The sequence below is a fragment of the Myxocyprinus asiaticus genome, chromosome 44 (genome assembly GCF_019703515.2).
Source record: "Myxocyprinus asiaticus isolate MX2 ecotype Aquarium Trade chromosome 44, UBuf_Myxa_2, whole genome shotgun sequence".
Taxonomy (NCBI): domain Eukaryota; kingdom Metazoa; phylum Chordata; class Actinopteri; order Cypriniformes; family Catostomidae; genus Myxocyprinus; species Myxocyprinus asiaticus.
In genome coordinates, this window is record NC_059387.1 from 2,808,823 (window position 1) to 2,833,782 (window position 24,960).

The 24,960-nt window shown below is 42.7% G+C and overlaps 1 protein-coding gene across 1 annotated transcript in view; it reads right to left on the reverse strand.

Annotated features, from left to right (window-relative positions):
• Positions 1-24,960, reverse strand: part of LOC127434232 (myosin-IIIa-like) — a 160,368-nt gene that overhangs the window by 15,030 nt on the left and 120,378 nt on the right. Inside the window, exons 24-32 of the mRNA XM_051686810.1 lie at positions 15,822-15,907; positions 15,478-15,519; positions 4,490-4,570; positions 4,134-4,339; positions 3,916-4,027; positions 3,651-3,813; positions 3,243-3,329; positions 3,010-3,133; positions 1,006-2,176 (exon numbers count right to left, since the gene is read on the reverse strand). Of these exons, the coding sequence (XP_051542770.1) occupies positions 1,006-2,176; positions 3,010-3,133; positions 3,243-3,329; positions 3,651-3,813; positions 3,916-4,027; positions 4,134-4,339; positions 4,490-4,570; positions 15,478-15,519; positions 15,822-15,907 (2,072 nt within the window). The remainder of the gene's footprint in view (positions 1-1,005; positions 2,177-3,009; positions 3,134-3,242; positions 3,330-3,650; positions 3,814-3,915; positions 4,028-4,133; positions 4,340-4,489; positions 4,571-15,477; positions 15,520-15,821; positions 15,908-24,960) is intronic.

Below are 24,960 nucleotides of genomic sequence, written 5' to 3' on the forward strand. Positions count from 1 at the left end.
ATATTTACATAGATTTTTCTTTGTAGTCTTCAAACATCACTTGTCTCATATTTCATCTCAAGTATGCTCTTCACTGACCCTTTTGTCAACTTTTGAAATAAATAAATAAATAAAATAGGGGCAAAATTGTTTGGTATGGTGAAAATGATGCCACAACTGTGGGACAGACGTACTTTTTAAAAAACTGACAGAAATCATTTTCAAATAATAAATATTGAAATAATGTATGTTTATTTCACTTTTTGTTTAGATTATCATAGTTTTAAACATGTAATAATTTGTATTTTGGATATAGTTTAATATTGAAAGTTTGGATCTGGGACAAGGCTGAAACAGTCAAATCTGTAGATAAAAGGCATAAAAAGTACCAAAAATAAATGATAAAAGCCAGATAAAAAGTTTCCAATTCCAGTTTAAATGAGACCCTTGTGACTAAAAGAAAAATGTTAAAATCTGAAAAATAAAACCCCTGGGACATAAAATTACCTGATGTTGAAGAAACGCATGTCTGAAATTATGTCTTATATCTTGGATAGATCAGATGCTGCTCATTAAAGGAATAGTTCACCCAAAAATGAAAATTTTATCATCTCATGTCATTCTGCCCCAACCCCTTTCTTTCTCCCATGGAACACAAAAGGAGAGGTTTAGCAGAATATCCAGGCTGCTCTTTTTCATACAATGAAAATGAAGGGGCTTTACAAGCTCCAAAAATGACAATAAGCACCATAAAATTACCATAAATGTAGGCCATAAGACTCATGCACTATATTCCAAGTGTTCTGAAGCTATGCAATTTTACGTTTTGTGTGAGGAACAGAAGTTGTCTTTCCCTGAAAATCTTTTCCTCCGCTGATTCACGCTGTCGGTGATATCAAACATTATTGGTCCCGTATGATCGACATTGAGGTAATTTTCAATGCCATGAGAGTGAGTAAACGATGACAGAATGTTATTTTTTGGGTGAACTATTCCTTTAATTTTACATGAAAATATAGTAAACACCTGTATGAAGAGCTTCTCCACTTCCTCTTCCTGTTGTTGAGCTGTGGCCTTCAGGTTCTTCCTGTCTTTGTAACCTCTGAAATTGCTCTGGATTGTTATAGCTGCCTGCTCCTCATCATATAACCTTTCCTCACCCTGAGTCTCCAACTCTTCATTTAACTCCTTCCGTTCAAGCTCAATGTCTGTGATCTCCAGGACTTCCTCATTCTCCTCTGCATCTTCAGCCACATTTTCTCCTCTCCCTTGCCCTCCCACTCTTTCCGCTCTCAGTCTCTTTCTCTCGCAATGGCCTCTGAAGTTGCTCTGTAAAACAGTTGCAGCATGTTCCTCGTCCACACTGACTGGGATATCAAGTGCCTCATCTGAATCTAGTTCTTGGGCTTCCTGAAGCTCTGTTGGTTCATCTAAAGGAGGTGGAAAGTCCTCAATGGGGATGTCTTCTTCAAAAGCCTCTGGCTTGTTGAAATCCTCTTTCGTCTTTTTCTTGGGGATCTTGCCTTCCTCCTGGAGTCGTTTGCGCTCTTTGTGGCCACGGAAGTTGCTCTGAAGCACCACTGCGGCTTTGGCCTCTTCATCTTCACCTGAGGGTTCTACTGGAGGCTCGTCTTCTTTTCCTAAATCCTCTGGCAATTCCAACAATCCTTCCGGAGGTGGTGGATCTGGAATGGGCAGTTCTTCCTCTTCTGGAGGACTATTTGTCTCATTCCTCCCTCTAACCAGCATCTTTCCCTCTTCCTGGAGTCTTTTACGTTCTTTATGACCTCTGAAGTTGCTCTGGATAACAATGGCCGCCTTGGTTTCCTGTTCAATGCCCCCATCTCCTCCAGCAGTCGCTTCCTCAGCCTCCTTCCTCTCTTCCCCCACCTTATTCTGCTTTCCCTCTTGTATAGCATCCAAGTCTTCTCCAGAATTAACTTGTTCTGCAGTAGTGGACGAGGTACCAGCTAACTCATCCCCAGTCAAGATCTTATTTCGTTCCCGCCGCTCCTTGTACTTCTTTCTCTCTCTGTAGCCTCTGTAATTGCTCTGGAGGACCACAGCAGCCTTTTCGTCTGCCTCATCCACTTCCCCTCCTGTCTGTGGCGGCTCTTCTGAAACTGGACTGGATGCTTCTGGTGGGATCTCTGTTGATTCCTCAATCTTGTCAGTCTTCTCCTTCTGCATGGCTTCCCTGAAAAATGTCAAGCAGGTTATATGACAGCATTGTTAAACTTTTGATTCTGACTGATTGATAGACAAAGGTGTTGATTAATTTTCTCTAATTGCATGACAATTAATTAACTCTAGGTTTGTTGACTGTGTTTCAGTTCCATATCATTCCACCATGTTCTTTCCATGTTCTGTTTTAAGAAAGATACTTAAAATGTTCTTGTATTAGAACTATTTCCTTATGTCACTAAATGTGGTAACCATGGTATAAGGGGACAATTGAATGACTGAAAATTATTGAAAACTAATGGCCATGTTACCACCTTGGATATGCATTCATTTTCAAGATTTTAAGTAGATTTTCAATTTTAAGCACACTTTGGAATTAATAGATTGAAACAATTAGGGGTGAATTCACTAAACAATTGTGACACTTTTATGTGAGGTATTTCAGTGCAAAAAGTGTTTTTTTCACTAACCACTTGCAATCTAGTTTAAGAAGGCGCAATTAGAGATGAAACTGTGCTGAGCCTTCAGTCTTTAAATTATGTAATTGTCATTCCTTTCCGCCTTTTCCTGATCTGCATTATTTCTTTAGTGAATCAGGTGCTAAACCAGTGTAGACCACGCATGCAAATAACCAGCACTTTTACCGGGTGCAATTCATTCTTAGTGAATTCCCCCCATTTACTTAAGAACAAACTGATGTTATCACGCTGGCTTGAAGGCAAGTTTTACTTACCATGACCTTTTAAGATATTTTCCAATTTCCATGACTTTTTCAAGCCTGGAAATAAAAAATTTAAAATCCCCTGCTATTTTCAGGTTTTCCACAAACATAAAAATGGTTCCTACTTTTTCCTTTTGAAGCTCTTCCTCTCTTTGTGTCCTCTGTAATGGGCCTGGATCTTTGCAGCAGCTTTGTTCTTCTCATCAACAATCTCCTTGTATTTCTGTCTTGCCAGATATCCTCTGCACACTGTACAGAGAGGGCATGATTCAGTGATGATCTTTGCTCTCTAAAACCTGTTCATAATATTCTCTTCAATACTTTTATGATGTATGGCAGCAGTACGCTTAATTCTTACCAGCCTGGAACTGGGTGATTGCTGCCTCCGACTTGGCTTTGCTTTTGTCATCAGCCACTTTTTTACGAACTTTGTGTCCTCTGTATGCTAGAAAGAGAACATGATGTTCCAGATTATTGATTCTCAATAATTTATGATGTTTAAGCAGTGAAAAGCTATGTTAGATTTGGATGCTAGTCCCCAACAAGCTTCTAAATTAGCATCACCTGAAAGATTTACTAGGACAATCACTGTAGCATCACCAGAAAAATCATGGCTGATCTGCCAGCTAGATCAGCAACAAACCAGCACCAACTAGCATAAACCAGACTGGACCAGTTTGGGAATTCATGCTGGTCCTTTCAGCAGATTTTTCTCTTTTTCTTTTTGCATTTAAACATCTGGTCAGCAACATGACATTGAGCTCACCTGACTGCAACACCACAGCACTCTGTTCTCTCCTCTCCAAAATCTTACGGTATTGCCTGAATGCCAGCCAGCCTCGTATATACGCCTGCACCAGAACGATTCGGTCTGTGGTCTGCCGCACCATCAGATTCAGCTGCTCCACGTGATAGTACTTAAGAAAGACCTGGACATATATACAACCAGCCTCTTGTAAGAATTGTAGCCAGTTTGTACTGTAATCATGAGCCTTACTGAATATCAAATGCAGTATCTGTCATTGACAAACCTTTGTTTTGCCCAGAACCCAGTTCTCTAGTTTGGCCTTCTCCAAAATGGTAGTACAGGTCTCTGGACTCACTGTTGGCTCTTCATTGACTCTAAATGCTAAAATAGAGTACCTGAAGAAAACCCAAAACTGATAAATAAGAACCACAACAACACTGCATTCTGTAAATAACACAGAACTTCTGTGATGAGTAAATAATCAGCATCATAGCATCTCACCTCTCAATGAAATTGCTGAAGAGAATACGATGTGAGTAGCCCTGTCTCCGGATCTTGGCCATTTCTAGAATACCCATGTATCGTAGTTGGATCAGAACTTTCTCCCTGTCAAACTTACTGGCTTGGCGATCATTATTGGGTTTTATGCAACGCATGAAGTGTGGATGTCCTGCCACCATCTTTGATAACAGGTCCATCAGTGAGTACTGATAAAGAGAGTAGAGGTACCATGAACACAAGCACGTACAAGCCAAATTGATTACAAGCCAAAATGATTTCTATGTTAGTGTTTTTATTAGTTCTTATTATTATTAAGTTCTCAAAAGTGGAACAGATGTTTTCTATAGAGGTCTTACTCTGAAGTAAGAAGCTACAGTTTGAGTCTTCATGTTGGTAGTCTCTCGAGGGTGACGTGTGCTGTTTCCGGCGCTCTCCCCCTGTGCAAAAAATAGATGGGATATTGTGGTGGCTGTGGTGGTGGTGGTGGTTGTGGTGGGGGGGGGGGGGGGTGGAATTTCTTATATGTTGCCTTTGAGGGGAAAGTCATAAAAAACAACAACGGCAAAGGTCAGGGTGAATACACAGTCACATTTTGGAAATGTACAGTGTCAACAGGCAACACAAGCTTTTTTTTTTTTTTTTTTTTTTTTTTGTAGAGGAAGACTGAAAAAGAGATGCATAAAGGATGTCATAAGACAGTCTGATTGAATTCAGAGAAGTATAGAAAAGCAAAATATATTGCAAAAAATAAAAAATAAAAAAATAAATAAAGGTAACATTTTACATTCATTTTCCCTTTGTTAAGTGTTTATAAAGTGGCTTGTTAATGGCTAATAAGGCATTTACAAAAATTATAAATCACTGAGGGGCAGTTGTAATAACATGACTTAAAAGGGTGACTTTCATGCAATACTTGCCAAATAGTGAACTATTTTACCTTACATGCTATAAATGCTTCATAAATACATTTAATCATACTTATGTTCATTAAAAACATAAAATTCCAAAATAAATGATTTGTCACAATGCAGCAAAAATAGATTTTTATAGTGAGATTAAAAGGAGGGATTATGCCATTTTATGTTTATATTCATGACTGTACTATCTTGTCACGATGATGTGTAAAGAATAGTGCTACTCCGAGTGCTGTCTCAACTTACCCAGTTACCAAAAAGTCCTCTGCAAAAACACTTTTCAGCTCTTCATGTTCATTCACAGCAGATATCATATAATAAAGCCTGATGACCATTAAACCAGACTGAACTTTATGTATACATATTTCTAATGTGGGCAGCTCCTTAACTGATGCTTCATATGTGCCCTCTTTACACAAAGGTACATTTTCATTTGTTATTATTGTTGAATAAGTGTTATTAGGCATTTTTAACATGTGTGACAAAAGGGCTGACTTGTCAGGTATTGCATGAAAGAACCTTTTTATATGTTGTTATAAACTCAAAAGAATGATTTATAATGCATATGTAAATTAAGTAGTAGTCATTAAGGAACCCCTTTATAAACCACAACAAAGGGAACATAAATGTAATGTGTTACCAAAATAACATTTTTATGAAACTGACAAATATTTTGTATCCAAAAAAAACGATAAACTCTCAGTTTAGGTGGAACTTGTGCTGGTAATCACTAACAAGGACAAAATGTTACCTTTAATGAAGGTTCAAGATTAAAAACAAGTTAAGCTCTATTAACATCATCTATGTTTTATTATTATCTTGTGAATTACCACAGAAAATAATTTTAACATGAAATATATGTGAAAATAATTTCACATTTCAACTTGTTGCAAACAACAACAACAACAACAGCAATAAAACTGTATACAGAAATGAATTAGACTTACAATAGAAGTCTATGAGGCAACCATTGTATTGGGCCTCATGTATTCAGATAGAAGACAAAGGCAGGCCTAACACAGTGGTAAAACCTAACTCCGGACCACATACCATGTCGTACATTTTACTGATAAAAATCAAACAAAGGGAGTCCAAAACAGACTACAAATCCCATGAAGCCTTGCTCACTAAAGGATCAAACTCTCAACTCCTATTGGATGAGGCACACAACAAAACGTCCCTCAACCATGACATCATCAGGAGTAGAAATACCTCTGAAATGCTTCCGGGATTTGCTTCCAGCAACTTTGCTCGCCGTGCGTAGACGCAGCTCATCGCTGCTCTCAGGTGCAGCCTCGTAGCACAAGGAAGTAACGTCCGACTTGAAACTGTGGCCATACAATCTCCATCTCACTGGACGAGTTGAGATTACTCTGTGTTCCACCGAACACTCTAATGGATCCGAAGGAGACCGCCGAGCAATCCGCATCTTCATCCGTTTGCCTGCAGAAGTGAAGAGATAAAAGATTTCTCTTCCATCTTCAATCAAGTCGACATCGCTGAATTCTCCGCCAGCCCGCCGAGAATCAGCAGCCTACTGCCCGCCGACAGAGCGAGGAAACGGCCTCCTGTCATCACCCGAGCCTCAAGGAACCGAGTCGGAGTTAAAGGACGAATGAACACACATTCTACGTCCTCATACGATTCAAGTAAGAGGTTTACGTCTGAGCAGAGATAGAATATTATAGTGTGTTATTCTTGTGTATCAAGGTTATTGCTTGTACAGTTTACGGACCGCCGTGTCCGTTCATTATTAATACTCAAGGTATTAATTATCACAAATGAGATTTGCTGTATTGTAGTCCAACCACATTGGACTGTTGTGCATTTCTGCCATCGTGGGTGAGACCGGCAAACTGAGTTTATCCATTAAAGAATCAAAGACCGCGGGACGGTTTACGGGCCATCCACCGCGTCTCTGAGTGATAAACTAACAGCTGCTTTCTCTCCCACGATCGCAAAACCAGCTTTGGGACCATCACTTAATTCTCTCTTTCTCGTACTAACCACACACACACACGCGCGACCCCTCACAAACATTCTTGCACACATTTTTGGCTAGTAGATAGCTTCGTGATAAAGCTCAGCTTTGTCCCTAAGCTATCGTACAAGCGGATACACACGGTAACTGGTAGACGCCATTGACTGGTTTCTCTCCGCCCACATTCGTGGCCATATTCTCTGGCCGGACGTCTCGCATGACATACTCTCCACGAGAGTCACGTCCACCATTTTGTGCGCATCCCTCCTTACACACACACACACTCGCTCTCACACACACACATCCTCATGTGTTATAGGATTATTTTGATTTCCATATCTAATCATATCACTGTTTAGTTTGTAGTTGTAATTCGGAAGTTTATTGACTGCATTGTATTAATTATTAATTGATATTACTGCATAAATAAACTTTGTTATATTACAAAGAGAAGTGTTTTGATTTGTTTTGCATACACCTGTGTCATGCTGACGGGATGTCAGTGCTCGGATTCAAGCCTTTATTCATTTTTTTTTATTTTTTTCGAAAATCGATATTCTTCAGATGTCGATTTTCCTAAGAAAACAGTCTAATATTGAGACTGTTATACTATCTGGTTATTAGTCCCTGATTCCAGGGTGGTGCCCCGTCAATATTAATCCTTATTAATATTACATTGATTTTTGATAATTGATAATTATCTTTGATGATTTTTGAATTTGAATGATCAATAAGCTAGTGTTAATTTTAATTAATGTTTCATTGATGTTAATGATTAGTGATTATCTTTGATAATTGTTGATTTAAAGGATTAAAAAAAGCTAACATTGATTCTCATCAATGTTCTATTGATTTTAATAATTAATAATTATCTTTGATAATTATTAATAATTGCTAATAACCAAACCCACTCCTAAACATAGCGCACTACATTTACTGGAGCCCCATATGAGGTTTTAATGAGTAAGATTCAATTAATTAATTTAAATATGAATTAATAACTAAAGAAATTATTACCAATTATTTCTGATAGTAACACTGATCTAAACAACCAGTAAAGCCCTACCTAATAATTGGTGCCCCATGTGAGGCATCCTACATGCCAGGTTCGTCACAGTGTGTATGGATAAGAATCCAAAGTAATAACTTGAATCATTACTTCAAAGATTGGTTCTGTTTGACAATTTACTTCTCACAACTTGCCAAACATAAGCCAGTGTGGTGTGAAAGTGCTCTTAAGAGTGAATTAGGGGTTGGTAAATTTACTATAGTCTGCTTAAAATCTGCTGTTGTTGTTATTTAACTCCTAACGCTTTCATCTAGATGTTACAGAGAGGTGCCAAGTCACCTCATTGACATCCACCAAAGAGAGAATGCAGTGAAATTTGCACATTACATAACAGTAGACCGTAAGCCACAGGTCGAAGCCTCTCACCTGTGCGTTCGTGTCAGCATTATAGAAACTGTAAAACAACAAGCTATCAGAGCTACTGTGTCAAAATAATTTTTACTGTCCCAGTCAAATGAGTCACCAATCGCCCCGCGTGACTGGAGCTGAAGCTCCACAGAGGTTAGTCGACCCAGCACTGCAAGATGTGGTCGCTGCTGTCCTCCGTCTCTCCGTAGAGGAGAGAGATAACCTTAATGGCTACAATATTAGTCGTTGTGATGAAGCATTGCAGGAACTAGTTGATTATGTCAACAACCCGGTCGGGAAGCCAAAGAGCACAATCCTGGACCTAATGGGCCAAATGTTCCTTCTTCACCACCGCAGAACCCAACTGCAACCGCAGAGCACCAGGCCCAGCTCGCCCAGCTGCAGAGCAGCTACAAAGCGGTGCACAGGGAAAATCTCAGCCTGCACCAAGACGTTAGGTGCACCCAAGCTGAGAAAGTCCAGGCACAGGAAGATAATGTCCTTGATGCAGTAGGAAAACGAAACCCTGAGCAGGCAGCTTCAAGCTGCCCAGCTAAGAGTAGAGTCAGATCAGGTAAGTGCAGCTGAAACGCACAGCACAACATCTGACATAGAAGAGGCCCCCCAAATGTGCCCCTGAGAAATCCAGGGACACACACTAGGAGCCGAGCTGCCCCTAGTGGTACAGTCTCTGACTTCGTACTCCAAGACACCTTTCAAGCTCCTCCAGTGGCCCGCTGGTTGGATGCAGGTGCCTCTCCTTATAGTTGCCCCCCTCAGTCAGTTTTCAGTCATGCCACCATGCATTTCAAACCGACTGATTCCACACCACGGAGGGGGGACAATTATTTCCAAGCCCAGAATGGTGTAAGTGGCTCAAAGATCCCATTAGCCAGGACGCTGTACGCAACCCGGAGTCCACCCACACACGTCGACTGGACTCCTTCCCCACCACGAAGGGGAGGAAGTTGTCCTCATCGCTATAGCGATCCGAGTGACTATGGTGTTTCGGATGACTCGGACAATCCGTGGTCATACCACCACCAACGCTTGAGCATCTGACAACTCGAGTCCCTCACAGGAGCATAGAGCGCTTTGACCCAAATAATCGAGATTCAAACATCGACAGTTATCTCAGAGAAATTGAGCACTGCCTGGTTGACTTGCCTTATGCTTCGTCGCGTGAAAAACTCAAGCTTATATGGAAGACCACGGTAAGGAGTGTCCATGCGTTCATGGAAACGCTACCGACTGGTACATGAAACCGCTACTCAGCTCTATATAAAGCCTTACACGAGAAGTATTCGCTGTATATCGACGAAGCCTCCGCTACCATAGCTGCTTTCGCCATCACCCAGAAGAGGCACGAGCCTCCGCGTGAGTATTATAGATGCCTGAGAACCACGTACTTCCAAGGAAGTAATGCACCAGGTCTGGAGGAGGAACGAGCTTTCAAGTCTCTTTTCCTTCACAACCTCCACAAGTGCGTGCGATATGACGTCACGATGCACTGCAGAACGTGCAACCCCACCATGCAGAAAATCAGAAGGTACGTGCAACTGGCATGGGAGACACGTGTGCGCCCTGCCCGAGGGCACGAAGGCAACGCCAGAGCCCTGGGGATCCAAGCCTCAGAATATGCAGACCTAGCATTTGAAGGCAACGAAATGCCTCGCGTTAATGTGAATGCTAGAACAGGACCCCAGAGGTGCTGATCACCCTGCCAGCAGGGTAGGCAACAGAACCAGGGGGGTTGTGACCAGACACACCCCCAGGGTCATGGCAGGCCTAAACGACAAAATGTTCGCCGGCTGAAAGGAAAGGCGCGGTTCGATCGAAAACCCAAACAAGAAGGTGGGTGGGTAGAAAAGGTTTCAAATCCCCTCAGAGAACAAGATTTGCAAAAAGAAATGTAGGATATAAGGAGATGCTTGACTGAGTTAGTAACGAAGCTTGACGTGCTCCATTGTACACCAGGTCCGCCAAACTCCTCAAAGGAACATGGCGCTGAAACCCCGTCAGTATGACTAGATGATGTACCCCCTACCGTTAACACCAAAGTTTACTTTGTAGGTCGGGAAAGGGGAACAGGGTCTTCTCCCCAAAACAGTCACTCCTAACATGCCACATCCTCCTTTTCTGACCTTCTTGAGTGATCTGTACCGTAAGGGCAACGCCTGACACGTGGGTGCATCGGCTCCCACGCACTACTCGACACTGATTCTGAAATAAGTTTAATGGGTTCCAACACCTTCGCAGATGTGGCTAGAGCAAAGCTCTCCCTTGGCAAACCGTTATAGACAGAGACCTGAAATGTAAGCATCACAACCAACATGCAAGATAGGTTGTCTATCACAAAACGGGCCTGGATTGACACCTTTCAAGGGATGATGCTAATAGACCCTGTTTACATATGTCCCATTAATACGGATCCACTGTTAGTTGGCCAGGACCTACTGAACTGATTGGCTCTGGTCATTGACTGCTGTCGTGGACACGTGGGCTCAGGTTGACATACCGAGACCACTTGGTCCAGAAAACAGTTTGCCAGCTTCAGATGGACAAGTCGCCATCGTCCAAAAATCCAGCAGAGACAACGACTCCAATAAGAACAATTACAGGGCCTGAATAAAACCCTTCAGGGTACTATAGTCACTGTAAATTTGCACTCTGTTCTTATAAATAACACTTTGCACGCTTTAGGGACTTTGTCAGAGAAGACAATTTATGTGCGTATAGTTAGAGATCTAATGCAGGACCTCCTCAGGGAAATTAGCTCCTCACTCAACAGTCTGAGTGGTGGATGGATTCCAGCATACCTGGTCTCCACAGACCTTGTCGAACAAATCCTTAGATCTGCTACTACCTCCGTTGTGCAACCTTCACAGATACACCTGGCATATAGTTTTGGCATTGCAATTCCAATCCATGTAAATCCTCAGAACCTCAAAATAGGATTTATCCTCAATCTACCGTCATAGGCAGAATATATGCAGACTAAAGTCCATATTTAATGTTGGTTTTCAAAAAGGTAAAGCACACATTCACCTCAAAACACCACCAACACTCGTCTACCATGATGAGGGCCCCTCGCTTTACCTTATCCCTAACCTAAATGTGTACCAAGACAAAGGACATTCATTGTGTTTGTCCAAACGCAACCCTTTGTTAGAGAGGTGACTAACTACCTCTGCGGCCTAACTGCCGAATTCCCTGAACAAGTGTCAAGGTAGCATGTCCATCAAAGATGAAGGAACAGAGACAAGGTTAGAATGAGCAGGCAATCAATGGCTCGTTAACACCAGCCACCGAAGTCATCCGACTGCCATGATACAGCCATTAAACTAACACTCCCAAACCAAATGGTGTTCTTAATGGTTCCCCAAGGAGCCACCGTGCACATTGATGATATTGTCCTCCATCTCAACGTCGACAAACATGACGCAGAAATTGAGATCGTGGATGCATTTAGAGGTCACAACCTCACCACTGATGACACCCTTCAACAGCAGCTTCAGGCTGAAGGGACGAAATTAGTGAAGTTCAGTCTCAAACCGACTGGCTTGACCACTATATTTCCTAGTCACATAAGCAGATCGTCGTCTTACCAAGAACACCCTATCAATTAGGTTGGCCTCTGGCTCCTCCTTAGTGGCTGGCTCATCGCAATTATTGCACACGCCATGTTCAGGTACATTCAACACCTACAGGCCAGACTGGACTCACTCCTCGTACAGCCGCATTTTACACACTAGTCTGAGCCCATCCCACAGGTTAACCCCAATCATTTCCAATGATAAGCCTTTTAACCTTTAACCCTCCTTTCCTCTAACATTTTGTTCCTAGTAACCAATGTCAGGTTCTACTTTGATTTTGTGTTATGACCAAAGAACAACAAAGGATTGTGTTATGGTTAATGCTGTGCCTTCCAGTAACTTGAAATGTTTATGTGTGATGAATGTAGTTTAGATTTAGCTAGAAGTTCTATGCCCAGATGTGCCTCAATCTCTGTCCAGACGATAAAGCCTCTGTGAACTGAAATGAACTTTATTGACTGTGCAACCATTTTCATTCCTATCAGGAATACATGGATGGCGTAACCCACAGGTTACTGTGAACCGACAAGAACTGTTCGGCCCTTCAGTTGCTCTAAAGATGCTGGACAATAACCAACTCTTCAGACCAAAGGGGGGAATGTTGGGCCTCATGTATTCAGATAGAAGACAAAGGCAGGCCTAACACAGTCATAAAACCTAACTCCGGCCCACATACCAAGTCATAATTTTTACTGATAAAAATCGTGCCAAAATCAAACAAAGGGAGTCCAAAACAGACTACAAATCCCATGAAGCCTTGCTCACTAAAGGATCGAACTCTCAACTTCTATTGGATGAGGCACACAACAGAACGTCCCTCAACCATGACATCATCAGGAGTAGAAATACCTCTGAAATGCTTCCGGGATTTGCTTCCAGCAACTTTGCTCGCCGTGCGTAGATGCAGCTCATCACTGCTCTCAGGTGCAGCCTTGTGGCACAAGGAAGTAACATCTGACTTGAAACTGTTGCCATACAATCTCCATCTCGCTGGACGAGTTGAGATTACTCACTCTAACGGATCCAAAGGAGACCGCCAAGCAATCCGCATCTTCATCCGTTTGCCTGCAGAAGTAAAGAGATAAAAGATTTCTCTTCCATCTTCAATCAAGTCGACGTTGCTGATTTCTCCACCAGCCCGCCGAGAATCAGCAGCCGTACCGCCCGCCGACAGAGTGAGGAAACGGCCTCCCGTCATCACCCGAGCCTCGAGGAACCGAGTCGGAGTTAAAGGACGGATGAACACACATTCTACGTCCTCATACGATTCAAGTAAGAGGTTTACGTCTGAGCAGAGATAGAATATTATAGTGTGTTATTCTTGTGTATCAAGGTTATTGCTTGTACAGTTTACAGACCGCCGTGTCCGCTCATTATTAATACTCAGGGTATTAATTATCACAAATGAGATTTGCTGTATTGTAGTCCAACCACATTGGTCTGTTGTGCATTTCTGCCATTGCGGGTGAGACCGGCAAACTGAGTTTATCCATTAAAGAATCAAAGACCGCGGGACGGTTTACGAGCCGTCCACCGCGTCTCTGAGTGATAAACTAACAGCTGCTTTCTCTCCCACGATCGCAAAACCAGCTTTGGGACCATCACTTAATTCTCTCTTTCTCATACTAACCACACACACACACACGCGCGACCCCTCACAAACATTCTTGCACACATTTTTGGCTAGTAGATAGCTTCGTGATAAAGCTCAGCTTTGTCCCTAAGCTATCGTACAAGCGGATACACGCGGTAATTGGTAGATGCCATTGACTGGTTTCTCTCCGCCCACATTCGCGGCCATATTCTCTGGCCAGAAGTCTCGTGTGACATACTCTCCACGAGAGTCAGGTCTGCCATTTTGTGTGCGTCCCTCCTAACACAAACACACACTCGCTCTCACACACACCCTCATGTGTTATAGGATTATTTTGATTTCCATATCTAATCATATCACTGTTTAGTTTGTAGTTGTAAGTCGGAAGTTTATTGACTGCATTGTATTAATTATTAATTGATATTACTGCATAAATAAACTTTGTTATGTTACAAAGAGAAGTGTTTTGGTTTGTTTTGCATACACCTGTGTCATGCTGACGGGATGTCAGTGCTCGGATTCAAGCCTTCATTCATTGTTTTTTTTTTCCGAAAATCGATATTCTTCGGATGTCGATTTTCCTAAGAAAACAATCTAATATTGAGACTGATATACTATCTGGTTATTAGTCCCTGATTCCAGGGTGGTGCACCATCAATATTAATCCTTATTAATATTATATTGATTTTTGATAATTGATAATTATCTTAGATGATTGTTGAATTTGAATAATCAATAAGCTAGTGTTAATTTTAATTAATGTTTCATCGATGTTAATGATTAGTGATTATCTTTGGTAACTGTTGATTTAAAGGATTAGAAAAAGCTAACATTGATTCTCATCAATGTTCTATTGATTTTAATATTTAATAATTATCTTTGATAATTATTAATTATTGCTAATATCCAAACCCGCTCCTATACGTAGCACACTACATTTACTGGAGCCCCATATGAGGTTTTAAAGAGTTAGATTTAATTAATTAATAAAATATTAATTAATAACTAAAGAAATAATTATCAATTATTTCTGATAGTAACACTGATCTAAACAACCAGTAAAGCCCTACAATTGTAAGCTTGACCCACGGACCATCAATGTAAATGCTGTCAACAGATATAATTTATTTATTTATTTATTTATTATATTTATTATATTTAACTGACTGAGGTACAAGTTGAAATTCTGTCCTGTGGTAATCGACAGCATGATACAGATGATGTTCATAGAGCCTAACTGTATTTAATCCAGAATACTCCATCCAGATCGTCACAAGGCTTTATTAACCAGAAGTCTCAACATTAAACATTGGCACAGGTGCTTTTATTTCATGAGGGTTAAAATGGTTGGATTCTTTCATGTGAAATTTTCCAAAGACAGGATGTTTTAATATGCAAATTAATGGTAATATATGCAGGTCTTCATCAAAGACATAATTTCAATATGTTTAAAACCCTCAATTAGTGCAGGGTACTACTACAATAAGGGCTTAAAGTAGATCATGTTCTCTAAATAATTCTCTTAGGAGCACTGAACTTAATGCTGAAACACATCCACAACTTGAAACACAAGTAGATGTTTTCTAAATGCAAGGCACAGGCAATTCTTCTAAATTCCACAGAGAAACTCAATTCTAATGTGAATTGGAAGACTAATCAAGCTTTTAATCATTTAATCTACAAATGCATTAGCTATTAGATGGAGGGGAGGGTAATCATCACATAACCAGATACACTTTCAGTTACATACGCAAAGACACATGCACACAAAACAGAGGACACATACAGTGGTGGGTTGGAAGAGAGTGTCCCTACTACAGCACAAAGGCACATAATTATTACCTCACTGAATGACACAGTATTGAACAACATAAACATGTCCAACTTTAGAGAGAAGAATTTTTGGAAAGAATTAGATGTGGAAATTTCATTGATGGAAAAGAGATGGAGAGAAAAAAAAGTGTGGGAAAGATTAACATACAGTATGTCTACTCATGGTTACAAATCAAGACCTATTCATTCAGCAACTCGACAGGGGTGTTGTTGTTCATTTCACAGGCCTAGAGGTCAGCCAATGATAACAAACGTCATTTGTATTTAGAAATCTTAAAGGTGCCGTAGTAATAATTGCTTAATATGGCCCCTTTTATATAGAAGAGAGATGTCAGGAGGGCATATTGAGGTACCTTGGCAAAGTTTTTGTTGCGCTCTGATGGGTATGTGCCCATACGAGCAGATCCTACAGCCTTGCCTTTGGTGTGGGCCAGGTTACCTGAAAAAGAGAGAAAATATCTGCGATTTTCACACATATCACTGTAATGATAAACACAGACATTAGAAATCTGCTGTTGATACATTATTATATTAGGTCATATGTTCTTCAGAGATAATCTACTGTTCATTTGAAGGTTAAACATGTCAAGGGCATTGAGATAAACAGTCTTCTCTGATCAGACTTGCAGGTCAACTCTGTGACAGATAAATGAGCTTCACAACACACAATCAGCTAACAAAAGACTTACTATGAATGTAGTCTACATCAGAAGTACCAGTGGCCCTCCTGGAAACAATCACCAGTGAATCTCAGTGGATGTTATCAGCTGGGGCAGTCTGATGACCCCTTTTCTTTTAGTCAGATCATGTGAGGAGCTCACTGGAGAGATTTTATTGAACACTGTGCCTGGATTTTCCTTTTTAGACCAACTAGAGTGTACTACACACAATTGTTATGATACAGTTTCAATCCATGTTTCAGGATGGTGTCTGCACTGTCATTTCCATCCTGTGTGACCTTAGAGTGGCCTAAAATGCAGCGTTGTCTAATAGGATGGTGGAATATTCTGGGTTAAACACCTGTACTACTTAAAGTCAACATGAAATCACAACTGACCCTATTTAATTTCTTCATTATTTCTTTCTTATTCCAAAAGGGAAAAAAATCAGGATTCCCTCGATTATGTGGCGCAGACTGCAAAACTGATGTTATCCATTTGCATTCTGGTAAGAATAGTTTAAAGCACTATGGAGGAAGTCACACATCTCAAACAGTAGATAGCAGGGTCGTTAATGAGCATATAAGCAAAATCCTACTTGGAGGCCCCACAGAACAACCCACTGCTACACGTTTTCCTCCTGTGTAATATATGTTCTGTTTGAATAATGTTTGATTTTAGCAATTAAATTGGAAAATAAATATGATAGGCTCACATAAATAAACAGGCTCATCAACTTTTGGGGGAGAAAACTTTCCTTTGTTGCTGACATCAACAACAACAACAACAACAAAATGTCACTTAATACATGCCCTTATACTCGAAAACCATGAAAAAAACTATGCAAGAAAAAATAAAATGCGACCCAGGCTACATTAAATACAGGTTACGTTTTTTACTATGTCGGGTTGCCGCTTGATGTCCAATGTAAAATCTGGGTCCCAAAGCAAAACCAGTTGAGAACCACTGTAGTAATACATTTACAAAGGAAGTCTATGGGGCATTTTGACCAGAGGGTTTAAAAGCAGAGATGTGAAGCTCATTTTTTTAATTTATTTTTTCATGTACAAATGTGTGTTATTTGAGTTGTACATTTGTCTAGCTAATCTTTTTAAGGTTGGGTAACTTTTCAAGGTGGATGAACATCTGGTTATGTGTTACCAAGATATTCAAGTGGGTGAAGTTCAGCTGTGATTCTGTCCATGGAGTTTAAGTTGTTCTAAAGTAGAATAAGTTGAATTCCCTTTAATAATCACTATAAGAATGTTGCCATTAAGGATTTTGAGTTGGACAGGTCTGAACACATTCTTCTGCTGGAAAAGGCATCTTAAACTGATAACTATATTTTTGAACATGGTAGCTGGTTTCTCACTGGTCCAAACAGGATATTAGTTGATCAAAGCTGGTAGACCATTTTGGACCAGCATCATCCCAGCTAAACCTCCTGGGACCCGAGTGTGACTGTTGTGTGCATTTTCCATTTCCCTTTTTGATTTGTAACTAGTAGCACCTAATAAAAAAAATAAGAAAATCTACAGCAAATCGTTTTCCTAAAAATGTATGTCCACATATATGGACAGCAGAACTAAGTTGTGAAATTGTAAATAATAACAAGTCATAGAAAGTCAGATTTTTTTTTTTTTTTTTTTTTTTATCAAATTGTTTATTATGTTTTCAGGAGTGATGGTTATATATGTTTTTGAGACATTACAAATATTACAGATAATTTTGAACCAGCTGGAACCAGCCTGATCTCAAAGTGAAATCAGAAAATGTAGGTTGAATTTTCTTTAGCAAAAATCTGTATATATTTATCGAAATTGAAAACACTGCCCCCAGTGGCGAAAGCGGTAAGTGTCATAGGGTGTATAGGCACATGCAAGCTTAATTTATGTCCAGAAGACATCGCCAAAAGCTAGTTGTGAAGCGAGTTCCTTTCAGCTCTAGAGGATGTTATACAGTGAATGCATACTTTAGAAACTGAACCCCCAAACCTAAACCTGACCATTAGTGGATCACAAATAAAACGACAGAGGGAAAAGTGCAACTTCCGAATCATACTCGTCACTGATTAAGTGAACATGATTACTTCCTGTCTGTCGAGTCAGGTGGGAAGGTAAGCAGACTGAAACCGATGCAAAAATATCTGGTGGGAAATGTTGCATGTCAGTGTGTCGGCATACTGTTGCCAATCCTAGGGTTTCTGCAGGTTCGTAGGAATGAAATTTAAGACATTTTAAGGCCAAATAAAAGAAAAATGTAAGACCACTTTCGCAATAATAATAATTAAAAATAAAAAAAAACGTAAATAATAAAAAGAAAAAAAATTAATAATTCATTAGAATCAGAATCAGATCAGAATGAGCTTTCTTGCCAAGTATGCTTACACATACAAGGAATTTGTCTTGGTGACAGGAGCTTCCAGTGTACAACAATACAAATACAATACAAAAACAGCAGCAAGACATAGATAATAATAAAAAATAAAAACGAATTATACACATACGTACAGACACACACATACATATATACACACATACACATGGGTAGTGCAAATCTAATACAATCTGTTATGTACAGTGTAAATACAAATCTGTTATGTACAGTGCAAATGTTTGTTTTTGTTTTTTTTTTTCTCAGAGGAATGAAATGGCAGAAGAGGTTGGATGTGTTGGATAAATATAAGAAAGACTAAACTGTGTATTGCACATAGTTATTGCTCAATGGGGCAATTTAACTGTTCATTGAATGGATAGCCTGAGGGAAAAAAACTGTTCCTGTGCCTGACGGTTCTGGTCCTCAGAGCTCTGAAGTGTCGGCCAGAAGGCAACAGTTCAAAAAGATAGTGGGCAGGGTGAGTGGGGCCCAGAGTGATTTTTCCAGCCTTTTTCCTCACTCTGGAAGTGTACAGTTCTTGAAGGGGGGGCAGGGGCAACCAATAATCCTCTCAGCAGTCCGAACTGTCCTATGTAGTCTTCTGATGTCTGATTTCTTAGCTGAACCAAATCAGACAGTTATTGAAGTGCAGAGGACAGACTCAATGACTGCTGAGTAGAACTGTATCAGCAGCGCCTGTGGCAGGTTGAATTTCCTCAGCTGGCGAAGGAAGTACAACCTCTGCTGGGCCTTTTTCACAATGGAGTCAATGTGGGTCTCCCACTTCAGGTCCTGTGAAATGGTAGTGCCCAGGAACCTGAATGACTCCACTGCTGCCACAGTGCTGTTTAGAATGGTGAGGGGGGTCAGTGTTGGGGTGTTCCTCCTAAAGTCCACAATCATCTCCACTGTTTTGAGCGTGTTGAGCTCAAGGTTGTTTTGACTGCACCAGACAGCCAGCTGTTTAACCTCCCTTCTGTATGCAGACTCACCGTCATCTCGGAAGAGGCCGATGACAGTGGTGACGTCTGCAAACTTCAGGAGCTTGACAGAGGGGTCCTTGGCGATGCAGTCGTTGGTGTAGAGGGAGAAGAGTAGTGGGGAGGGCACACATCCCTGGGGGGCACCAGTGCTGATTGTACAGGTGCTGGAAGTGAGTTTCCCCTGTCTCACTAGCTGCTGCCTGTCCGTCAGAAAGCTGGTAATCCACTGACAGATAGACATGGGAACAGAGAGTTGGTGTAATTTATTCTGGAGTATAGCTGGGATGATGGTGTTGAAAGCTGAACTGAAGTTCACAAAAAGAATCCTTGCATATGTCCCTGGTCTGTCCAGATGTTGCAGGATATGATGCAATCCCATGTTGACTGCATCATCCACATACCTGTTTGCTCGATAGGCAAATTGAAGGGGATCTAGAAAGGGTCCAGTGATGTTCTTCAGGTGGGCAAACACCAGTCTCTCATATGATTTCATGACCACAGACGTCAGGGCAACAGGTCTGTAGTCATTAAGTCCTGTGATTTTTGGTTTCTTTGGGATGGGGTTGATAATGGAACGTTTGAGCAGCATGGGACTTCACACTGCTCCAGTGATCTATTGAAGATCTGTGTGAAGATGGGGGCCGGCTGGTTAGCACAGGATCTAAGACATGCAGGTGAAACGTCATCTGGACCCTGTGTTTTCCTTATCCTTTGTTGTCGAAAGATGCGGCTCACATCATCTTCACAGATCTTAAGTGCAGGTTGAGTAGCAGGAGGGTGGAGGAGGGGGGTTGCAGGAGGTGTTGGTGTTTGTGTGAAGTGAAGGTCAGAGTGGGTGTGGGGTGTGGGGTGTGAGATTGGGCCTTTCAAATCTACAGTAGAACACATTCAGGTCATCAGCCAGTTATTGGTCCACCACAGGGTTGGGGGCAGGAGTCCTGTAATTCGTAAGTAGTTTCATGCCACTCCACACTGATGCAGCGTTGTTAGCTGAAAACTTGTTTTTCAGCTTCTCAGAGTATCTTATTTTAGCCACTCTGATTCCCTTATTCAGTGTGTTCCTGGCCTGATTGTACAAGACTTTATCCCCAACTCTGTAAGCATCCTCTTTGGCCTGACGAAGCTGCCTGAGTTCTGCTGTAAACCATGGTTTGTCATTGTTAAATGTTAAATAAGTCCTAGTAGGAATGCACATATCCTCACATAAACTGATATATGATGTAACAGTATCTGTGAGCTCATCCAGTTTGGTGTCTGCAGCCTCAAAATCACTCCAATCAGTGCAGTCAATAGTTCCAGCTCTGCTTTGTTGGTCCATCCCTTTACAGTCCTTAATACAGGCTTAGCAGATTTTAATTTCTGTCTGTAGGCTGGAAGAAGATGAACCAGACAGAGATCAGATAGTCCCAAAGCTGCTCTGGAACAGAGCGATATGCATCCTTTAATGTTGTGTAGCAATGATCCAGTATATTTCTGTCTCTGGTTGGGCATGTAATGTGCTGTTTATATTTGGGCAGTTCACGTGTGAGGTTTGCTTTGTTAAAATCCCCAAGAATAATAATAACAGAGTCTGGGTATTGTTGTTCTGTGTCTGTGATTTTATCAGCCAGCTGTTGCAGCGCGGCATTCAAACACGCGTTTGGCGCAATATACACACCAAAATAAACGAAGAAAACTCCCGCGTCGAGTAGAAAGGCTTACAGTCAATGAAGAGCGCTTCCAAATTAGGACAGCACATTTTCTTTAAAGTTGATACATCTGTACACCAACTTTCATTGATGTAAAAGCATGTTCCACCGCCTCTCGTTTTCCCCGTTAACTCCGCGATGTGATCCGCTCTGAACAGCTGAAAGCCCGGCAGATGTAACACGCTGTCTGGAATGGCTTCACTCAGCCAGGTTTCTGAGAAGCACAAGGCAGCAGAGGTTGAAAAGTCCTTGTTTGTGCAGATGAGGAGATGTAGTTCGTCCGTTTTGTTAGGGAGAGAGCAGAAATTCGCTGGATGAATGCTCGGCAGCGTTGTTTGAAAGAGCCGCCGACGGAGTTTGACCAGCGCGCCTGCTCATCTCCCTCGCCTGCGTCTCATAGCACGTTTAAACAACACAGCCGAGCCTCCGACTCAAATGTCAAACACAACGTCCGAATATTCAAAATCCGGGAAAAGATTGACTGGTGTATGCTGTCGAATGTTCAGCAATTCATCTCTGGTAAAACTGACTGAAAAAAGATTACTAAACACAGGACAAACAAACAAAAATAACAAAACAATAGAAGCGCTTCACACCGAGGTGGCCATCCGCGGCGCCATCATGATGTATTAGCTGGTAAATACAAAACCACTGAGACTACTTGGATGTCTCTGGACATGTTTTTTATATTTTATTGTGCATTTATGTGTTTTCTTTTTTTAAATAACAACATAAATAATACAACATTAAAACTCTAAATTAATTCATTAAGAATGCACGTAGCCTAAAGTATGTAGCCTATATTGTGACCCTTCTTTTTAGACACTTGCTTTCCAGTAAGATGTGACGCAATAGACCAATGCTTTGGCAATGTCACCGCTTATGTCAAAAGTGGTGGCAAAAACCATGCGTAAAAAGTAAACTTTTATCGGATTACGTTGTTGAAAAATGATTCAGAAGGCTCTAGTTGACTGCTGTGGCTTCAAGCCATCAACAGAGCTGACTGGACTGAGGTCATTTCAACTGCTGGTCATTCACAACTTTGCAGCAAAAATGTATAGCGAACATGATTACATGTTTTCTATTAACGTCATGGTTACTGGTGTAACCTCCATTCCCTGATGGAGGGAACGAGACGTTGGTGTCGATGTAGTGACACTAGGGGTCACTCTTGGGAGCCCGAGACACCTCTGGTCTTTGATAAAAGGCCAATGAAAATTGGCGAGTGGTATTTGCATGCCACTCCCCCGAACATACGGGTATAAAAGGAGCTGGTATGCAACCACTCATTCAGGTTTTACGCTGAGGAGCCGATATAAGGTCCGGCCATTTCAGCGGGTAGTTCAGCGTTGTGGCAGGAGGGACCAACGTCTCGTTCCCTCCATCAGGGAACGGAGGTTACACCAGTAACCATGACGTTCCCTATCTGTCACTCACTCGACGTTGGTGTCGATGTAGTGACACTAGGGGTCCCTATACAAAACGCCACAAGGCTGAACTGTGTTACGTGAACTGGCGGTGTGTGGTGGGCAGACTTGCTGTGTGCCTCATAGCCAGCACACCAGGTCGACACGTAACCTCCCCCAACACAGTTATGAGTGTCGAACGGCCCTTTTTGGGGACAAGTCGACTACCCAGAGATAGAGACAGGCTTAACCCAGTCATGGCCTCTTTCCCCTTCTCTTTTTCCACTCCCTAAAAAAGAAGGGGGATTATCCGACTGGGCCACCAGGTCTAGTCGGGGGTGTCCCTCCCAAGGGGAGGACACCACGGAGACCACACCTCGCCCCAAGAGAGGGGGGGATATTTAAGTGGAAGAATACATCACATGGTCTTTCCAACCATGTGGAGAGCCTTCAAGGTAGATCCTACCCAATGGGGGAGGAGCTACTACAACATGGAGACTGAGGGGCTCTGCCCAAGGAAGACGCAGTTTGCCAGTAGGGAAACGAACTAGCGGAAGATATAGATCGCATGGGGTTAGCCTTACAGGGAACCGCCACATGCGGAGCACCTACCCCAGAACAGGGCTCTTAGTTAGCGCGTGTACTGGGCCGGCAGCGAGTCTCTCCGAAAACTCGACTGCCACAGGGCTCGGAGGAAGTCAACCAGGGAACAACCTTTGTGAACACTACTGGGAATTAACAGCGCACGTCTTCAGCTCAAAAGGAGGTGGAAGGCGCTATGTGCAAGCGATACACCCGGCCGGCTATCCCGGGCTTATCCACTTGTGTTGCGTGCCACTACCTGGGATGAAACCGGTTCCACCCGGAGGTTGTAGAACCTTGCAAAGGTGTTGGGTGTTGCCCAGCCCGCTGCTCTGCAATGTCTGTTAGAGAGGCACCTCTGGCCAGGGCCCAAGAAGCCGCTACACCACGAGTAGAATGGGCTCGTAGCCCTACCGGGGGCGGCATGTTTTGGGCGAGACATACCATAGTTATGGCGTCAATGAGCCAGTGGGCGATCCTCTGCTTGGAGACAGCGCTTCCTTTCCGCTGTGCACCGAAGCAGACAAAGAGCTGCTCAGAGAGTCTAAAGCTCTGCGTGCGATCCAAATAGATGCGCAAAGCGCGCACCGGACACAGCAATGCCAGGGCTGGGTCTGCCTCCTCCTGGGGCAGCGCTTGCAGGTTCACCACCTGGTCTCTAAAAGGAGTGGTGGGAACCTTGGGCACATAGCCCAGTCGGGGGTCTCAGGATCACGTGAGAATAGCCCCGACCGAACTCCAGGCACGTTTCGCTGACAGAGAACGCTTGCAGGTCACCTACCCTCTTGATGGAAGTGAGCGCAGTCAGGAGGCCAGTCTTCAAGGAGAGTGCCTTAAGCCCGGCTGACTGCAAAACTCAAAGGGGGCTCTCTGTAGACCCTGAAAAACTACAGAGGTCCGATGAGGGAACAAGGCGTGGCCTGGAGGGATTCAGCCTCCTGGCGCCTCTTAGGAACCTGATGATCAGATCATGCTTCCCTAAGGACTCACCGTCGACTGCGTCATGGTGTGCTGCTATGGCAGCAACGTACACCTTCAAGGTGGAAGGGGACAGCCTCCCTTCCAACCTCTCTTGCAGGAAGGAAAGCACTGATCTGACTGCGCACCTCTGGGGGTCTTCCTGATGGGAAGAACACCACTTAGCGAACAGACACCACTTAAAGGCATACAGGCGCCTCGTAGAGGGAGCCCTAGCCTGAGTGAATGTGTCTACCACCGCAGGTGGGAGACAGCTTAGGTCTTCCGCGTCCCGTCCAGGGGCCAGACATGGAGATTCCAGAGGTCTGGGCGCGGGTGCCAGATGGTGCCCCTTCCCTGAGAAAGAAGGGCCTTTCTCAGGGGAATTTGCCCAGGGGGAGCTGTCACGAGGAGCGTGAGGTCCGAGCACCACGTCTGGGCGGGCCAGTAGGGTGCTTACCAGGACGACCTTCTCCTCGTCCTCCCTGACCTTGCACAGGGTCTGTGCGAGCAGGCTCACTGGGGAAAACGCATATTTGCGAATGCCAGGGGACCAGCTGTGTGCCAGCGCGTCTATGCCGAGGAAGGCCTCGGTGAGGGCGTACCAGAGCGGGCAGTGGGAGTATTCTTGGGAGGCGAACAGGTGCACCTGTGCCTGACTGAATCGACTCCAAATCAGCTGGACCACCTGAAGGTGGAGTCTCCACTCTCCCTTGAGGGTAACCTGTTGTTACGGCGCGTCCGCCGAAGTGTTGAGGTTGCCCGGGATGTGAGTGGCTTGCAGCGACTTGGTGCTGCTAACTCCGTTGGAGGAGACGGCGGGCGAGTTATGACATACAGC